The 17088-nt window shown below is 39.0% G+C and overlaps 1 protein-coding gene and 1 long non-coding RNA gene across 4 annotated transcripts; one reads left to right on the top strand and one right to left on the bottom strand.

The window, feature by feature from the left end:
* Nucleotides 1–7: 7 nt before the first annotated feature.
* LOC148101899 (uncharacterized) lies at nucleotides 8–2293 on the top strand. Its single transcript, XR_015719337.1, has 4 exons — nucleotides 8–112; nucleotides 1151–1199; nucleotides 1340–1403; nucleotides 1799–2293. It is a non-coding gene; the product is annotated as an uncharacterized LOC148101899 (long non-coding RNA).
* Nucleotides 2294–4064: 1771 nt separating this feature from the next.
* cry1b (cryptochrome circadian regulator 1b) lies at nucleotides 4065–16563 on the bottom strand. 3 transcript variants are annotated; one of them, XM_087842898.1, is made up of 12 exons: nucleotides 16349–16563; nucleotides 15484–15946; nucleotides 9669–9777; nucleotides 9221–9363; nucleotides 8911–9095; nucleotides 8709–8797; nucleotides 8082–8222; nucleotides 7653–7964; nucleotides 7166–7317; nucleotides 6166–6368; nucleotides 5503–5640; nucleotides 4065–5125 (listed from the first exon to the last, which is right to left on the bottom strand). In XM_087842898.1, the coding sequence occupies exons 2-12, from the start codon at nucleotides 15639–15641 to the stop codon at nucleotides 5043–5045; spliced, it is 1713 nt and encodes a 570-aa protein (XP_087699024.1). In that variant the 5' UTR covers nucleotides 15642–15946; nucleotides 16349–16563; the 3' UTR covers nucleotides 4065–5042. The 3 variants fall into 3 exon arrangements, with proteins under 3 accessions (XP_087699024.1, XP_087699025.1, XP_087699023.1); XM_087842899.1 differs by lacking the exon at nucleotides 16349–16563 and adding an exon at nucleotides 16108–16263; XM_087842897.1 differs by lacking the exon at nucleotides 16349–16563 and adding an exon at nucleotides 16112–16263.
* Between the last annotated feature and the right edge of the window lie 525 nt (nucleotides 16564–17088).

Genomic DNA, 17088 nt, shown 5'->3' with positions numbered 1-17088 from the left:
TGTTCACGGTGCCAGCATTTGTTATGGAATATGTTGAGCAAACCTGGAAAAGCGTCAGCTCAAGATATTATTGTTTTCACTGCTCTGAATCTTTACCTGATACACTGACTTGGTGAGTAAATGTTTACTCTTATTCAAACTGATTTTGTGGCTTCTCTTAGTTTAGCACCAGGTTTATCATCTTGCTAGCTACTTAGTGTTAGCCTAGCGTTGCTGCTGCCGCTGGGCTCATGTTACTTAAAAATTAACACCACAACCTTAAAAACCTTACATAAAACTATGTCTGTGAAATTTTCTGTTGATTGTTTGAAATAAAAAAGTGAGATAAGAGCCCAGACAAAATTCTTCGGGAGGTGCAGCCGTTAGGGGTGGGGTGTGGGGGGTATTTTCAATCCATAGCCATAACTAACTAACTGTGTGTATATGTATATATCTATACCTATATCTATATAGATATAGATATATAGATATATATAGATATATATCTATCATGTTTAACCTGAGTAGCAAAAAAGTGCAGGGGGATTGAAAAGAATAAGCCAGGAGTTAGCTGTGCTCCGGGACTCTATCGAGCCTTGACCTCCCGGTCAGCTATCGCGCTGGTGGATAACAGAGCTCTCCGAAAACGTGGAAGCACTTTTGCAAATATGTGATATTTTGATAAATTAAGTAGATATTTGAGCATTACACAGCTACATTCTCGCCTGAAAATATCTTAAAAGGTTATTTTGCGACCCAGAAAGGGTAGTCTGGGGAAAAGGATGATCGCATTTGTCGGCTGGTTGTCGGAGCACGGCAATGGCGGAGGAGCGCGGCTGAAAAACTTATTACTTTTTCTGGGTCACAAAATAAACTTTTAAGATATTTTCGAGCGACAATGTAGCTGTGTAAAGTTCAAATATATGCTCAATTTATCAAGACATCACATATTTGCAAAAATGCTCAGACGTTTTCAGAGACTTCCATTTTTTTTTCATGCTTTGTGGCAGCTTTTGAACATCTATGGCATCTTTTAATGTCAAATCTAGACTTTATTTAACAACATAAGCAAACTCTATGTTACAATAATTGCACAGCCATTAAGGATCAAATCAGTTTCTAAAAAATGTTCTGCTTTTTCTCCCTCTGCTTGCTTCTTACTGTCTTTGAGGCTCGGGACCAGCACTCCTGCTGTTGGACAGAAAGACATCAACTCAGTGGTAAGTATTTTGGTTTTCCAATATATTAGCAACTGTCGGTGACATTTATATTAATCAGCCTGTTTTACTTATTGTTTTATTTGTGCTTTGGTTTGGGGAAGTTGTTTCTTTACTGATCTTTTCCTGTCTTCTGTTATTAGACTTGAGATATGACTGCACTATGCTGTTGCTGTTGACTCCAGTTAATTCTACAAGACATGCTGTGTAAGTAAACAAACAACAACAGTTTGGTCTGCATTTCTTGAAAGATCACATCCCCCAAACTTAGTTTAGAGGGTCTACACTGTAAATAGTGAAGTCTGCAAGTTTTCTAACAGCAAAATTTGTTTTGTGCCCAAATCATTTTGCACATCATTAGAATGAAAGTTATTGGCCATGTTTGCATAGCCCTTTTTAAAATGATGCTTTCATGACATTATTGTGTGTTGGGTGGTGGTCACGGCTATCCAGACTGACAGTGGGACATTGAATGTCACCTCTCCGGTGGGGAGGGGGCCTGAGATTGTCTAAATTGGAGTCTGTTTTATGCCAAATGCAGAAAAAAATGTTTTAAGAAAGCAATTCAGTTCATGTTCCAAAAAATGATTGTTTGCTTGCAGGACAACAGGAGAGATGAGTCCTCCGTCACAGATGGTGTGGTCAGTGAAGATGGTCGCCTGCAGGTTCAAGCTCATTGCATCTCCAACCCACATCCACTGCCACTGTACTTAAGGGAAGTTAAAGACTTTCTTCTGCACCTACATTTGGATCACCTGGATCCATAACAGTCATTGAGGCAGTAATGCCTGGACTGGAAACAAGCCATCCTTAAAATAATACAACATTCCAGCTCATGTGTTGGAATGAAAAACAAATGTGTTGTTTAAATTAGAGACTGCACTTGTGACAGAACAACAAATATTTTATTTTGATTATATAAGTAATGTAAGTACAAAACAAACTTGTGGTAGGCCTAAACTTATTTTCAGAATAATTACATCTGAGACTTTGTTTCATTGTGAGATTATAACAGTGATGGCAATATAACTGTTTGTTGTTCAGCAGAACAGTGTCCAGTATGTTGGCTGTTATACTTTGTTGTGTTTGAAAATAAAAGTTGGGCTGATTTTAACATCATTACAAAAAGTATTGTTAATTATTTTTAAATCATATTCAGGTTACCACAAATTGTTTTTTCATTTAGTTGAACTTGAAATGTTTGTCAGTAAGTAAACAATTAGTATTGTACAGTCAGAAATATCAAGTTATTCTTAATACTGCAGACTTGCAATGTATAAGTTGTCCTAACAGTCATCTTAAGTAAGCTTTACTTTGTTTTTTTGAGGCAACGAGTTTCCTCAATTTTTTTGGGAACTAACAAGGCCGTACAGTTTACTCAATGAGTAAGTTGCCCTAACTTGGTCATCTTACGTAAACTTGATCCAATTTTCTTGAGTTCTGGGAACAAATGAGCTTGTACAGAGTACTCAAAATAAATAAGTTATCCTAATTTAGTCATTTTTAGCTAAGCTTTACTCAATTTTTTTGAGTTCTGGGAACGAATTCGATTTTTACAGTGTACAGGGATTCTTAATTGGATAAGCGGAAAAAAATAGATGGGTGGAAATAAACAATAACGAAAAATCCTAAACACATGGATCCCATAATAGACTTAATGTTGGTGGTTATTGTTCAATTTAGAGATGTAGACTATAAACATACTTTGCAGCAATGTGCAAACGTCTTGAGCCACCTTTTCTTTTTCTTTTGTAAAAGTGAGCAATGGTTCTCCAGCTGTTCTAAATGTCTTTCAGTTTTTCTTTGGACAATATAGGTGGTTTTTCAGTCACTTTCTGTACAGTCCTTGGACCTGACTATTTTCAAAGAAATTTCGGGGGTTTTTTGTCCACTTAGCACTGACATCTCAACCATCAAGCTTAAAAAAAAAGGTATCCAACTCCAGGGATAAACTAGGCTTGTGTGTTGATTCCCAAATGGCTACAAGCTGAAAACATGGTGTGGTGTGCAACACATCCTTAAAAGAAACAAAACAAATAAAATAAATGTCCTCCAAGAAGCCTGGAAACCCATTCCTGAAGTCTCCTTGGCTAAGCTTTCTTATTCAAGTTTTCAGGCTGTGTTGGCTTATACACCATGTATAATGTATACATACACGTTTCAACAAATCAACTATTTTCCTGTAAAATGAAGAAATGAGCCTCACAGTTCTATATTCTAAATAAACACAACTGCTGGGATAGTTTCAGTCTTTCACAATATCTGTTGCAACATTTACAGCCTGAGTTTAAAGGTGGAAAGACTTCATAAAGGATGCCGAGTGAACAAACTCTGGTTCAGACCAATATATAACTTCTGCTTAAGTGTTTTAATGCAGGTACCTGTTTTATCGGTAAAGGAGGGCCCGACATCATTTCTTACTCGTAGGTTTCAGACAAGTTTAGTGCAGATTCAGTAGGTCAGTGAATAAAGGGAAAGGCCTTTTGGCTAATCTGTCACCATGTAAATTGGATTTAAATGGTGGCTGGATAACTCCAACTTAGCACCAAACACACATGACTTTTCATAGACAAGTTGAAGTTGCACAGCAGGAAAAGCAGGTGTGTTAATGACAGCTTCATTCCTCTTAGGGGAGGTGTTGCCGGTATCCATACGGTTCCCTGGGACACTTGGAAGTGAATCATCGTGGTTAAAATGCCACAAATGCTTAATTTATCAAGTCAACATGTCTGCTGTGAAACAAATTTGAGTACGTGTCTACTTCAGGTTGGAATATTGAAGAAGGCAAACAGTGAATAAAATTAGCATGAAATGAGTTACAGGAACAAACATCTGAGGTATTACAGCACATAAGAAACGAGAATGCAATAATATTTCATCCTTTATTTCAATACAATTGTAATTTGGTAATTGATACAAAAATAACAGATTTATGATCAAATGGGAGAAGGGGGGGGGGGGGGGGGGGGTTTGCACATTTTCAGAGAACATTTTTCCCCCGGAGTTTTTTTTGTAGCTGTATTTACAAAGGAATTTAGAGATCCTGTTACCAAATATACAAAAGTTGGAAATTAAAAAGAAATATTTACAAAACGTATGACGCCTTTTGTATGGCCTGCTTTAACAATGTGCTAACCTTATTTACAATCAATATTGTATGGATGCAATAATGATGCTAAAGATACAGAGGGCTGTTAAAAAATAAAAAGAAAGTTTATCCAGGTCAGTTTAATAAAAGTGAGTGATAGTGTCAGCTTAACACAAAAACACTACGGTTCTGTCACTCTAATGGGAATAGTTTTTTTATTCTGACATTTTTACATATAGTGTGGAAGCTGAAGCATCAAATCAGGCTGTCTGAAAATCACTGATTGTGTTTCACCTTCCAATTAGAGCCTGATCATGTTCTGACCTCATTAATGTGGAGTGTAGGGCGGGTAAAGCGCACTGGCTACTAGGTTCAGCATTTGTACAATTACATATTGTAGTGGAAGACAATAGGTAGCTTCACAACATCCTGATGTGAAGATTTTATACTCAGCTTTATTTGCTGCTTTACCCCTTTTGCAGATTCCTTCTGTTAACTTTTCATCTGTTCCTGAGATCTATAATGTGTCCGATCGAGTCATGTTAACAGCTGACTGTTCCAAGTCCTGATAATTTGAATGTCATGTACTAAAGAGTTTTTAAGACTAAAAGTCAAAAGATAGAAGATAAATCCAGTTCCCCTCTCCCTTTCACACTCTACAATGGTTGGTACTTTTAGCTATTACTGTTCGTTATTTGGGGCAATGCTACCCAGATGATACAGACAGACTGAGGAATCCTTGTTCTGTCTTCAGCACCCTATTTACTCTGCTTCCAGCATTTAGAGCTGCTTTCAAGGGGAGTCTCTTCATGACGACGCTTCTGCACAGACTGTGCTCTTTCTGTTTTAAAAACATAACATACAATTAATTTGCAAACAAACCGCATATATGCCTTATGCGCAAAATGTACAAAAATGCTAAATGTTCATTTTTTTCAGTCCACAATTTCAGCTTGAAAGGTTTCCAGTAGCTTCTTGAGAACAACAGTAATTCAGCTGTCCTCTGTAATAAAGCCCAATCCTCAGTTTCTAGTTCTCAACAGTTATCAAAAAGCCTACATGTAGGGAATTCATATATTAAAATTACACTTCCTACCACTGCAGTCTCATGAGTATTTATTTTAGTGTGAGTCTGATGACTCTCAGAAATTGTATTTTGCAATAAATCAAGATTTTCAATGTTGTAGGTGTGACTATAAATAAATATTCAATACGTACCTGTTTGAGACATTCCCACCTGCACAGAAGGGTCTTTAGAGGACCCTCCTGCACCTTCATTGGTCACTGTGCCGACTGCTCTGGGATTAGTGCCATTTCCACCAAAGTTGGAGTTGGCAGGGACTGTTGCCAGCAGACCTGTGAGACAACAAAAGGATTTCAAATTAAAATAGTTAAAATATTAACGATTGGGCTATTTTATTAAAAACAAATAAACAAACAACAACAATTATATTTATTATTATTAGCCCTTCAACAGACTGATGATGAGTGTCCAGGGTGATAGGCTCCAGCCCACTTGCGAAAATTGGAAGAAAATGAATGGGATGGATATTATTATTGTTATTATTATTACTTCTGGGTTCAAACTGTTACCATGTGTCAAACATATTCTCTGTGTGTGGAGTTGCAGATGTAATTTAATACGATGGTAGGAGTATCATGGAGATTCCAGCAGTCACCTGTACTTATGAGTTAGAATTTATCCTAATACATCCTAATGAAGGTATAATAAGGTTCTGTGCATTTATCAGGAGAAAAAAAAAGTCATAGGACAAGATCAGTCATCCTCACAAACAGCAGATAAAATGTTTATCTGAATGGTACACTTAGCAAAATGAATAATGCCATGACATTTAATTAGTATCTAGCTGGCATCCATACCCAGTCCTCTGTAGCAGGAAAGCTGCTGGTAAATCTGCTTCATTCTCTCAATGTTGATGCGACTGGCCTCAGCATGGTTCACCATGGGTTTGGGGTAGTGGACTCCTATGATGCACTTGGCTGCCTTTTGTACTTCATCTGGGGCATTCCAAGGGTCATAGATATATTTGGCTGGAAAACCCCTCAATATCGGCAAATAGCGCCTGCAAGCAGACACAAAAATCAGACACAAAATCAAACGAAGATGACACAATGTAATGTAGACTAATGTAAGAGACTGGTCTAAGTTCCTGGATGTACTGCATTTCATGTTACATTAGCTGCCACACATGCAGTTAATACTGTGGCTCAAAATGCATTCTTTTTGTCTCATGACAAATTTTCATCAGTCTTTAATGATAATGGATTGGATTTATATAGCGCTTTACAATGCCACTATTCATTCACTCTCACATTCACACACTGGTGGAGGCAGCTACAGATGTAGCTACAGCTGCCCTGGGGCAGACTGACAGAAGCGAGACTGCCATATCGCGCCATCGGCCCCTCGGGCCAACACCAGTAGGAAGTAGGGTAAAGTGTCTTGCCCAAGGACACAACGACCCGGGGATCAAACCGGCGACCTTCCGGTTACAGATGCGCTTCCCAACCCCCTGAGGCACGGTCGCCCCCGTCTTCTAGTTTACCAATTACACCACATGACTGTATCACATTTCATATTCAGGAGAACTTCTGTGCAACACAGGCCACATTATCCCAAATACATGAACAATTATATAAAGTGCCATACAAAGTTCAATGTTCACTTATGTAATCTCGATGCAACCGAGACGAATTATTCCTCCCATGTGAGGCTACAAAAAAACCCCCAAAGAACAAAACCCTCCCCACAAGTTAACCATGAGATTGTACTTAGTCACTAAAATGACTGTAGGGATACACAAATACCCGCACTATTGTTTCTATTTTCATGTGATACTTCATAAAATGTCTCGCTGACCGTATAAAGTCGCCATTTGGGTCGGTGCGTCGTCCAAATCCCACGGGGCAGTAGCAGTGAAAAAACTGCTGGAAAAATGAACTGCAAGAAAGCCACATCCAGCTGCCAGCATTTACACTCCAGTCTGCATCCAAAAGCAACTCTTCAAAAACCTGTTTTATAAAACAAACAAACATACAGAAAACGGTCAACAACAAATGAGAGAAAGAAGACAACAGCAAGGTACCCAATTTACTCTGACTCTTCTTTAAGTGCACTTTTAAACAATGAATAATAACCAGAGTGACTCATATGCACTTAAATCTGGTGCAGGAAACATGATTTTGCCTTCACTGGACATAAAAATCTCTAATAACCTTTCAGGATATTGTTCTTCAATAAGGCTGGGAATAAACCTGACTCCTGTACATCTTCAGATTTATTTATTTTTTTGGCTTTAGAAAATCAAGCCTCACGTAAGCACTTGTTCCCTTTTCTCCATTCTTACCTTCATGCCTTCTTCCCAGCTGATCCAGAGGTCTCCCCTGGTGAGGAAACAAGCAACACCGTGCCTTGCCAAATGATGGATCCACCCCTCCTGCCTCAGCTGGGTCATAATAGCATCTATCCAAGGAAAGCCCGTTCGTCCTTCTGCCCACTTGGCCAGTGCCTCTGGGTTTCGGTCCCAGGGTATCTGGACACAAATGGGGTTGCCATCCATCTTGTCAAAGCAGGGGTTGTTGGTGGCAGTTGTATAGAAGAACTCTCTCCACAGCAGCTGGCCGTATAAGGACAGTGGTGGTGTGTGGTTCTTCTTGACCTGATGGGATGATTGACAGCAGATTTAGGCTTATGAAAGAGAAAAATACAAATTTGAAAACAGACGCTAAAGCCTCTAAGCCCAACAGACATAATACTAATACTATGGTATTAGTACTTTTCTGTAGAGATCAGTAAGTTTGAAGTAGAAGAGCCGGCATGAGAGACATCCAAAGCGCAGGTAGGGGCTGAGGCCTGTTGGACTGGCCAGCAGAGAGTTGGCGTTCATACGTGGACGCTCAAAGTTTGCAACCCAGGCCTGTTTAAAAAAAAAAAAAAAGTTAGTCAGCTTCATCTGAATAACTGACAATAAATGAGATGTTACATTTCTGAGTCTCCGACAGCAAAATTTAACCTTCAATAAAGTCACTACTGAAGATCATTAATGACGACAAATGACAGATATTACACTCTTGTTGCAGCTCAGTACAAAAAAAATAAATTAATAATAATTAAGCGCAAAATAATGCAAGAGGAACTAAGCTGGTTTGATACTGGAAGTAATGTGAGGAAAAAAGAGAAAACCTCTATGCACATGGTGTACTATGTTAAGAGCAATAAAGAAATGTAGTCAAAAATCTGAGAAATAGCTTATCCAGTTCAAGTGCATATTTCTCTTACACCTGTATATACACTGAACAATTCACTGCACATGTAAGGAAGACGTTTCTTTTTTTAAGACATAAAACCTGAGGAAGTTTCTAAATTAGTTTTTCACTTTGTTCTCAGTAAGATGTATTTTTACCTTCCGCTCGAGATGCCGCTCTAGCCTCATGAGGGCTTCAGTCTCTCCTCCAGGCCACACTGCTGTGGTTAAACCCTCTGTCTCAAAACCTGAAAAAGTACCACATTCAACTTAAAAACTGCAGTTTGCCCCCAGCTCTGACACTGATAGATGATAGAAAAGGCAACAATGTATTAACGTGTACATAAACATAAAAACTTACCAAGCTCTTCAAGGGAGGGCACCCCAAACTTTTCATCATGCTCTTCGCTGATTGGTGTGACACAGTTTTTGAGAACCTCAGATGTGATCGTCTCCGCTGGCATCTCGACGGCATTCATTCGATTTATTACAGCCTGGAAGCGTTTGTAGGTGAGTGGAGGCTGATTGCCATTGAGTTCTATAATCCTATGAAAGAGAAAAATGTATTAAAAGGCAGTCCCTGCAGAGACAGAGTAGGTGGCCACAATCTGCCTTAAAACTGGTTCATTACTATGAGACTTTCAGCTTAATTACTCTATACAGTCACTCACTTGTCCAGATTGTAGAGGGTGTGTGAAATCCGCACCGTGACCTCCACCCCAGCCTCGTTGGCTAGTTTTTGGATGGCAGCGTCACGTTCCTTGCCAAAAGGCTCAGAGTCATATTCATAAGATAAACGGTTTATCTGCCATTCCTAGGTAACAACGAAAAACAGTAGTGTTTACACATCTGCTGCATTTTATTGAATGCAAGCAACATTTGAAAGTCATTGACAGCAAAATGAAACGTGATTAACCTAAAATCGCATACAGTTCATTTCATACACAACTAGAAACTTGTTTTTCTAACAAATATATATACATTGATATTTGGGAAATACAGATTTTTCAGTCTGAACATCCATTATTTTATTTTTTTTTTAAATCCCTTTCATTATATTAGGTTTATTTGAAGTAAAAGTAAAGTGCAGGACTGCATTTTCTACTCCAAAACTCGTACCTTAAACAGACGAGGGAAGACATCTGTAGGCTGGCCTCTAATGACAAACAAGCGGGAGTTGAGTTTGCGCAGGCTGGCATCCAAGTCTTCTAAACAATGCAGCAAAAACCTATTTATTAAAAAAAGCAAACAAAAAGATTAAAAGAAAAACCCCAGAAGGATCAAATATTGGCTACAATTGATCGATTAAGTAAAACCGTATCAGTCTCATATGACCACTGATAACAGGCACAAGGAATGGAAAAGTTGTAATAGATTACAATTAATAAATTCAGTATAGAAATAGCTTTTTAGTAGATTAACCATTTCTCCTATAAAACAACATGCAACAAGCTCTCTGCTACCCTCACTCATGACTTTTGATACCTGAATATAGATGTTTTCTGATGACTATGAGAGTTTCCATTTTTTCAAGGGCAGAGATCACCTTCACTAATTTCTGCTATCATTTTGGGTCATCTTAGCAGGTTCTAAGGTCTAAAGAGCTAAATATGTGACAATATGGAGCCAGAAGTTTTTAAAAGTGGAAAGGTTCAAATGCACCATGTTGCACTGTTGCATGTCCAACAATGCATTGGATTGCCAAAACTTGAGTATTTTGCATTTGTGGACAGAAAACACACAAAAAAACTAACATATTTCCATTTCATTACCACCATCATCAGAAAAAATAATAATAATTTTAGAACATCACTGATGACATCATGAGATATGGACAAAACACAATAAATAAACAGCAGACTCTTTCTTTCAGCAACATAGACACTGCAGTGTATTAATGTGAACATGCAGCCCTCTTCTGGTGAAACTGCTGTATATATTACTGGCAAAAAAGCAGAACATGTATACTGTAGGAGCACTCATGACTTATGCCTTTAAACAAACATTTTCTCAACAATTTATCTACAAACCCAGCAGCAAAACAAAACTTAAAAAAAAATTGTTTGTTTTTGTTTTTTTGTTAACTGTATGGAAGTAATGAAGTAATGATACATTATGGAAGTAATGTATCATAATATTCCCACAGATTACAGTATTTCTTAATTTCCCATTGTTACACTGGTCTTCCCTTCTGACACTCCCTCGATATTCCTTTCTGGGTCACAGTGACCTATAATCACTTCTGGAGTGGCTTCCCCTCCTCCCTCTGTGTGCGGTGTGCGTCTGCTGTATTGTGGCAGTTGAAATGGGTGTGTTTGATGGTTAGTGGAGTCAACGATGTGTCAGAGCTGAGCTTGAAGAGACTTGAAAACTGACTAATGTGCAGCTGGTGAAGTTCTGCTCCAGTTTAGTGTCTCTCTACGCATGTGTGCAGTATTAGAAATTGTGCCGTCTTCCATTTACCTTGCAAATCTTCCTGCTCACTGCAGTTTTCTGCTACTAGATTTAGCTTAACACTCTGGCACTGCTTGCCCAGATCAGCTTAACTCCCTACTTTCTGAATTCTGTCTGGTCAGCTTCCCTCAGTAAACCTCTGCTCCACTAACCCCAGTATGCTTCTCTGTCTCACCACTCCAGCTCCCATTCAGACCAATCTGAGGTCACAATAATCACCTTTTATTTACAACCAGCTTTTTCTCTGTGCCTAATTTTCCCTTTCAGTTTAGTGCTTTGTGTAACAGAGTGTATCAAGGTTAAAACGGGTTTTCTTCAGCATTTATTGAAAAGAAATAATCCATCATTTTTTCCATTAAGGTTCACAAGCTACAAAGCACAAATTACTGACCAGTTTGTATTATTTCAGCATGAAAATTGAGACAAGACAGGGAGAGCACTTCCATAAGAACTCAAAGATATTCCATTCAATCTAAATCAGTGTACCAGTGTGTAGTAAAACTAAGCAGTTGTAGTTGCTTGCAACATTGTGAACAAATGCGGCTGTACGTATGGGATAAGCTAAAAATAGCGTGCACGTAATAACACAAATGACATGGTGTAGCTGACTAAAGGGGTGTGTGTGTTTAATATAGGTCAAAGCAGTGAGGATGGATGATGCAATGACCATAACAACATACTGACCCAGATTTGCAGCCCCTGATTCAGGTTTGAACAGCAGAGTCAGTAAGCAGGAAAAAATAGCTTGTCAGAGTGGCTGGGCAGCAAGCTTACTGCCTGCAACCTTTATATGTCCTTCTTTGGATATAAATGGTGAAAGCCCACTCTCTCACACAGACTCAGTAATAAAGAAATAAGTAATAAATATTTTTTTAACCACAGTGAACTGATTTTAAAGACAAAAAGAGCTGGACACTGGTGCAACATGTGACTGGTAATGTAATGTAACATATGAACATCTGCAATAAATACCTGCTCTACCTCCTGGCTGTAGCTCAGGAGGTAGAGCAGGTCACCTACTGATCGGAAGGTCGGTGGTTCGATCCCTGGCTCCTCCAGTCTGCATGTCAAGTATCCTTGGGCAAGATACTAACCCCAACTTGCTCTCCGATGCATCCATCGGAGTATGAATGTGTATGAATGTCATTAGAAAGCACTAAGTATAGATAAAGTGCTTGTGAGAATGGGTGTGATTGGGTGAATGAGGCATGTTGTATAGAGCGCTTTGAGTACTCCGGGAGAGTAGAAAAGCGCTATATAAGAATCAGTCCATTTACCATAAATATAGCAAAAATAATTCACTCACTGCTATCTTGTAACATATGCACTGTGTGCAGATTTCCCCAATATCCACTGACTATCAAACTCAAACTGTAATGTCAAAGGGTGGGTTTAAAGACAATGACTAGTTTTGTAGATTTTTACAATTAATCATCAACAATATCATCATTTATTTTTAAATTACTAAATCTGATGAAAATTATTTGAGGATTCTGGGAAGAAAAAAAAATACTATAAAACAAGAAAAAAAATATTACCAACTAGTTGGAATTGGTCAAGATCTTGGTCACTAAAGCAGCTCAAGGTGAAAACAGTTGTTGTTTCAAGACAAACTGCCACAGCTGACATATCCTCTACAAAATACCCTGTGTAGATGAGTTAGTGAAACAGACTGATCAGCCATCTTATCGCTTCTTGTCGTGCAACATACATCCTCTTTATTGTGGGTGCGAGAGTGTAGCCATTGGTACCCATGCATCTGCTTATTGCCAGCGTGTATTTTCTACAAATCTTGCCAACTCTTCCAGGTTTGTGCGTTTTTTTCCTTCTGGCCAGATGCAGCTTTCTGCACCATCTTTTCCAACTTGTCTACAAAAGGCATTTTGTAGAGAAAAAGTCAGCCTTGGCAGTTTGTCTTGAAACAGTAATGTCCACACTTTGAAATTTTACTCAAAATAGTATGTAGTAATAGCGGCAGGCTTAAAAAAAACAACAACAACATTAATCATAATGTTATAGTTCATTCATACGTCTGTCTTAATGCAGTGTTACTCATCCACAAAGCACCCAGGAAACTTCAAGCTGCATGGTGCAGAAAACAGGTGTGACTGGCACATGCAGGTGCTGATTGAGGCTCGATTTAGACTTCTGCAGGGGATCCTTGCAGAGCCTACAACATGACCTATGTAAGTGGCTGAGGACGTTGCCGTGTGCATTATGTATTAATTGTCATATGGGCGTGTACTGGTGTTTTAGCCAGTAGAGACAGATAAAATGATGGGACTTTTCACCTCCTGGGTCCCCTACTGTTTTTCAAGATTCTAGATTCCCTCACATCGATTCCTACAGTTTCAGCAATTTCACTCCAGGAATTTTAAAGCTATGATTATTATCCCTTGTACTGAGATGATGATGATGATGGTGTGACTGTCATCCTCTCACTGAGGTTCAAAAAGCATTGGAAAAAAAATTAAAGCACCTGGAGATGCACAGCAGAAATCAACAATAAATTTCCTGCTGAAATATAAAACCCCATTAGGTAGCATTTTATTTGTTCTGAATTCTATTAACACAAATTTTTAATATTGGTTGGGGCTAAAATTGTGATCAATATTAAAATTTGATTAATGTCCAGCCTTACAAGGGAAACTAGTCGGGCAGATTTATGCTTTAAGGGGACACATTCAATATTTTGTCCATGACACAATATGGTCCTCTCTCAATGTTGTACTCATTTTCCAATTACATGTACCTTTGCTGTTGGAAGAGGACCAAATAATAGGCATAAAATTATAATATTGCAGCAAATCAATGCTTAAAAAACAGCTGCAAAGTACCACCCCCTAAAGAATGAATGTAAATATTTTAAAACTACTATTTTAACGACTTGTCTGCCTGATCAAAATGAGCACTTTTTTGTTCAATCAAATTCCCATCATCTATGGAAAGATGTGCAATTACATAATTCTCCATTCTGAATTGGATAAGTGCTTCAGAAAACAAACCAAATGTTTTTTAATAAAACAGTACGCTAGTTAGTTAATGTTAGAGAGCCACAGCAGAGAGCCCTGCTTCTCGCCTCTAACTCTTCTACAAAACGTGCTGGAGTAACACCTTGCTAGTACTGTGTTGGCTCCCCCTTTGCCTTCAGAACTTTCTTAATTTTGTGCCAGTTTAAACAAGGTGCTAGAAACATTCCCGAGGGATTTCCATATTAACATGACAGCGTCGCACAACTGTTGCAGACTGGGTAACTCCACATCCATCATGCAAATCTCCCATTCCACCACATCCCCAAGGTGCTCTACTGGATAGAGATCTAGTACATGTGGATGGCAACTGAGCACGGTGAACTCATGTGATGTTCAAGAAACCAGTTTGAGATCATCTGAGCTTTGTCACTTGGTGGAAGCAGCCATCATAAGATGATCATAAAAGGATTGACACGGTCAGCAACAATACTGAGATAGGCTGTGGCATTTAAACAATGGTCAGGTACTAAGGGATCCAAACTGTATGAAGAAAATACCCTCCAGGATAAACTCATGCTTTTATGTTGTTTACACCAATCTTTGCGTAGCTTGAGTTTCTCATTTTTAAGCTTAGGGTTGTGGCACCTGCTGAAGTCTTTTGTTGTTACAGTCCATCTGCTTCAAGGTTTGACATGTTGTGTGTTCAGAAATGCTCTTCTACATACCTTGGGTGTAATGACTGGTCATCTGACTTGTTGTTACAATACCCACAAGTGTGGTCATTCTCCTCTGATCTACGCAACTCACCCTAACTGGGTATTTTCTCTTTTTCAAACAACTGTCTGTAACTAAGGATAGCTGTACTGGAAAATCACAGTAGATCAGCATTTTCTGAACTACTCAGACCAGCCCATCTGGTCTCATTAAAAGTCACTTAAATCATGTTTCTTTCCCATTCTGACGAGTCACTTAAACTTAAACTTAAACAGGGTCATCTTGACCCTGTCTATATGCCTAAAAGCATTAGGTTGCAGCCATGCAATTGTCTGATTAGATATTTGTGTTAAAAAGCAGCTGAACGAGTGTAAGCAACAACGTGAAGAGAGAGTGCATGCAGTTAGTGAAGATAAAGGTTACATCTAAAACAATATTAAGTTTTGATTGGGTGATTGCTAAAATACCACAGGTCTTGATACTAAGCAACTATAACCAGGGATTAAGTTTGACCTAAACACCCTTTGACAATTGAAAGCACACCATATTGTGTGGAGATGGAGCTCTCCACAGGTCTTAAGAATCTAAATAATATGAACTTTGTGACAGGCGCTTAAGAATTAAGTGACCAATTGTTATGATTAGGTTTATAAAGTAAATGAAGATGTTTGCCTCAAAGTCCATGTTATCTAGATTCAAGCTTAAACTACGAATACCAAGAACAAACCTTTAACCCACATAACACTCCTATATACCCATACTTAAAAGCTAAAGCAGCATGTGACCCATCTTACCTCCACCTGTTGATGCCCACATTGGAGGATCCAGCGAACCAGGGGTCTAGGATATAAATACAACGAAGGGTGTCCGATCCCTGGATAGAGTCTTTCAGAGACGGGTTGTCATGCAGCCGTAGTCCCTTCCTGAACCAGTGGATGGTATTGATCACCATGTCGCCTCCCTTATTTTTTAACCACTAGTGGGGTGAAAAACAACAAACCACAAACAACAAACGACGCCCTCTAACGTTGTTCTGTGGCAAAAACAAAGTCACAAATACACATCCAAGGCCTTGGTAGCTTTAAAGCTGCTCTGTGTTCCTGGATGGCGATAAAGGTTTGTCGGACCTTAACCAAGCTCCATGAATTTATCCACAGCGTTGGGTCTGCTGACCAGCAATGAATGCATGTGTAGAAAGGTGGAAACCGCAGCTGACGCAGAAAGGGGCTGCAACTCTTCTCTCAATTAGCAGCAACGCTGAAATGGAATAATTCAACATGATTAAGTTCGAAAACGGAACATTAACAGCATCAAACGATGTTTCAAACGGATTGTTTTGATGAGCTAACACACAGCGCTTGCGCGAAGGCCATATAAAATATGCTAGTAGTTAGCAAAACGTACAAACGCGTACATACTTACGTTTTGTTGCCACAAACGGGATTAGTCTGCACAAATTCAACGCTCTCTCGACCTTACTAACATATTAAACACTGTACATAAACTACATCACCAGCCTAAGTCGGCCATGCAAGATGTCCTCGCTATCAACATCTCCACCCACAGGAATACGCAGGGCTGAAAGGAGCGACGTGATTGGCCAGAATTAAACGTTATGCAAGGTCTTCCCCGTCACGTTTCCATAATGTGCTTTCTTACCTCTGCTTACGCGTCATCTGCGGTTATTTTTAAATCTTCCACCATCGATTTCGATGTTTTCTCGATACAATCTCTGGCAAACTCCGTTTTTAAGCGAAAACCCCGAAAATATCATCTAAACTGGGAGATTAAAGGCAGCTAATGGACTTCGGTTTCAGTTATGTGGTATACCCACAAGTACCCGGATGATCACATGCCGCGCGGCAAGGCCAGCTTCTGAATAGGTGTGCTCGATTGTTGTTCGTGACCGCCCCGCAACTGCGCGTTTGGTCGGACATAACTAACCCCGCCCATTGTCATCATCAGCGGTAATCTCTAACCAATGTGTACCCCGTGAGCCACGTTAAATTACATAAAAACTTAAGATGTGACATGACATCAGCAGTTGTTAATACATAACATTTGCTGCAGAGTTAGGTACTACTATTACTATTGCACAGAGCTTCTCTAATTGGTTTGGACATGAATTAGATTGTTTTTGTGTGACAACTTTGATTACAATAAATAAATTGCAAGTTTTATTTGAATTTTGTCTTAATTTCATGGCAGTTGTGTCTAAAGTCTGTAAAATGACACTGGCATTACATGAAAACTGGGCAAATAAGTTGAACATACCCTTTAAATAATACTGGCGATTTACAGTCTGGCAAAAGCAATGTAGCTGTTGGTCACGTGGGTTGCTAATGCCACATTAGAGGGCACAGTGAAATTTTGTTGATATCACACATTTGACTTGACAA

This window comes from Neolamprologus brichardi, chromosome 7 (genome assembly GCF_056152115.1).
Source record: "Neolamprologus brichardi isolate AB-2024 chromosome 7, ASM5615211v1, whole genome shotgun sequence".
Lineage (NCBI taxonomy): Eukaryota > Metazoa > Chordata > Actinopteri > Cichliformes > Cichlidae > Neolamprologus > Neolamprologus brichardi.
This window is presented reverse-complemented; position numbering and strand designations above follow the sequence as displayed.

Coding starts and splice junctions, on each gene's coding strand:
- cry1b (XM_087842898.1), bottom strand. CDS start 15,641: ATGGTGATCAATACCATCCACTGGTTCAGGAAGGGACTACGGCTGCAT. Junction 9,096..9,220: donor ACCCTCTACAATCTGGACAA/GTGAGTGACTGT, acceptor TCTCTTTCATAG/GATTATAGAACTCAATGGCA. Junction 5,641..6,165: donor TTCCTGCTACAGAGGACTGG/GTATGGATGCCA, acceptor GTTGTCTCACAG/GTCTGCTGGCAACAGTCCCT.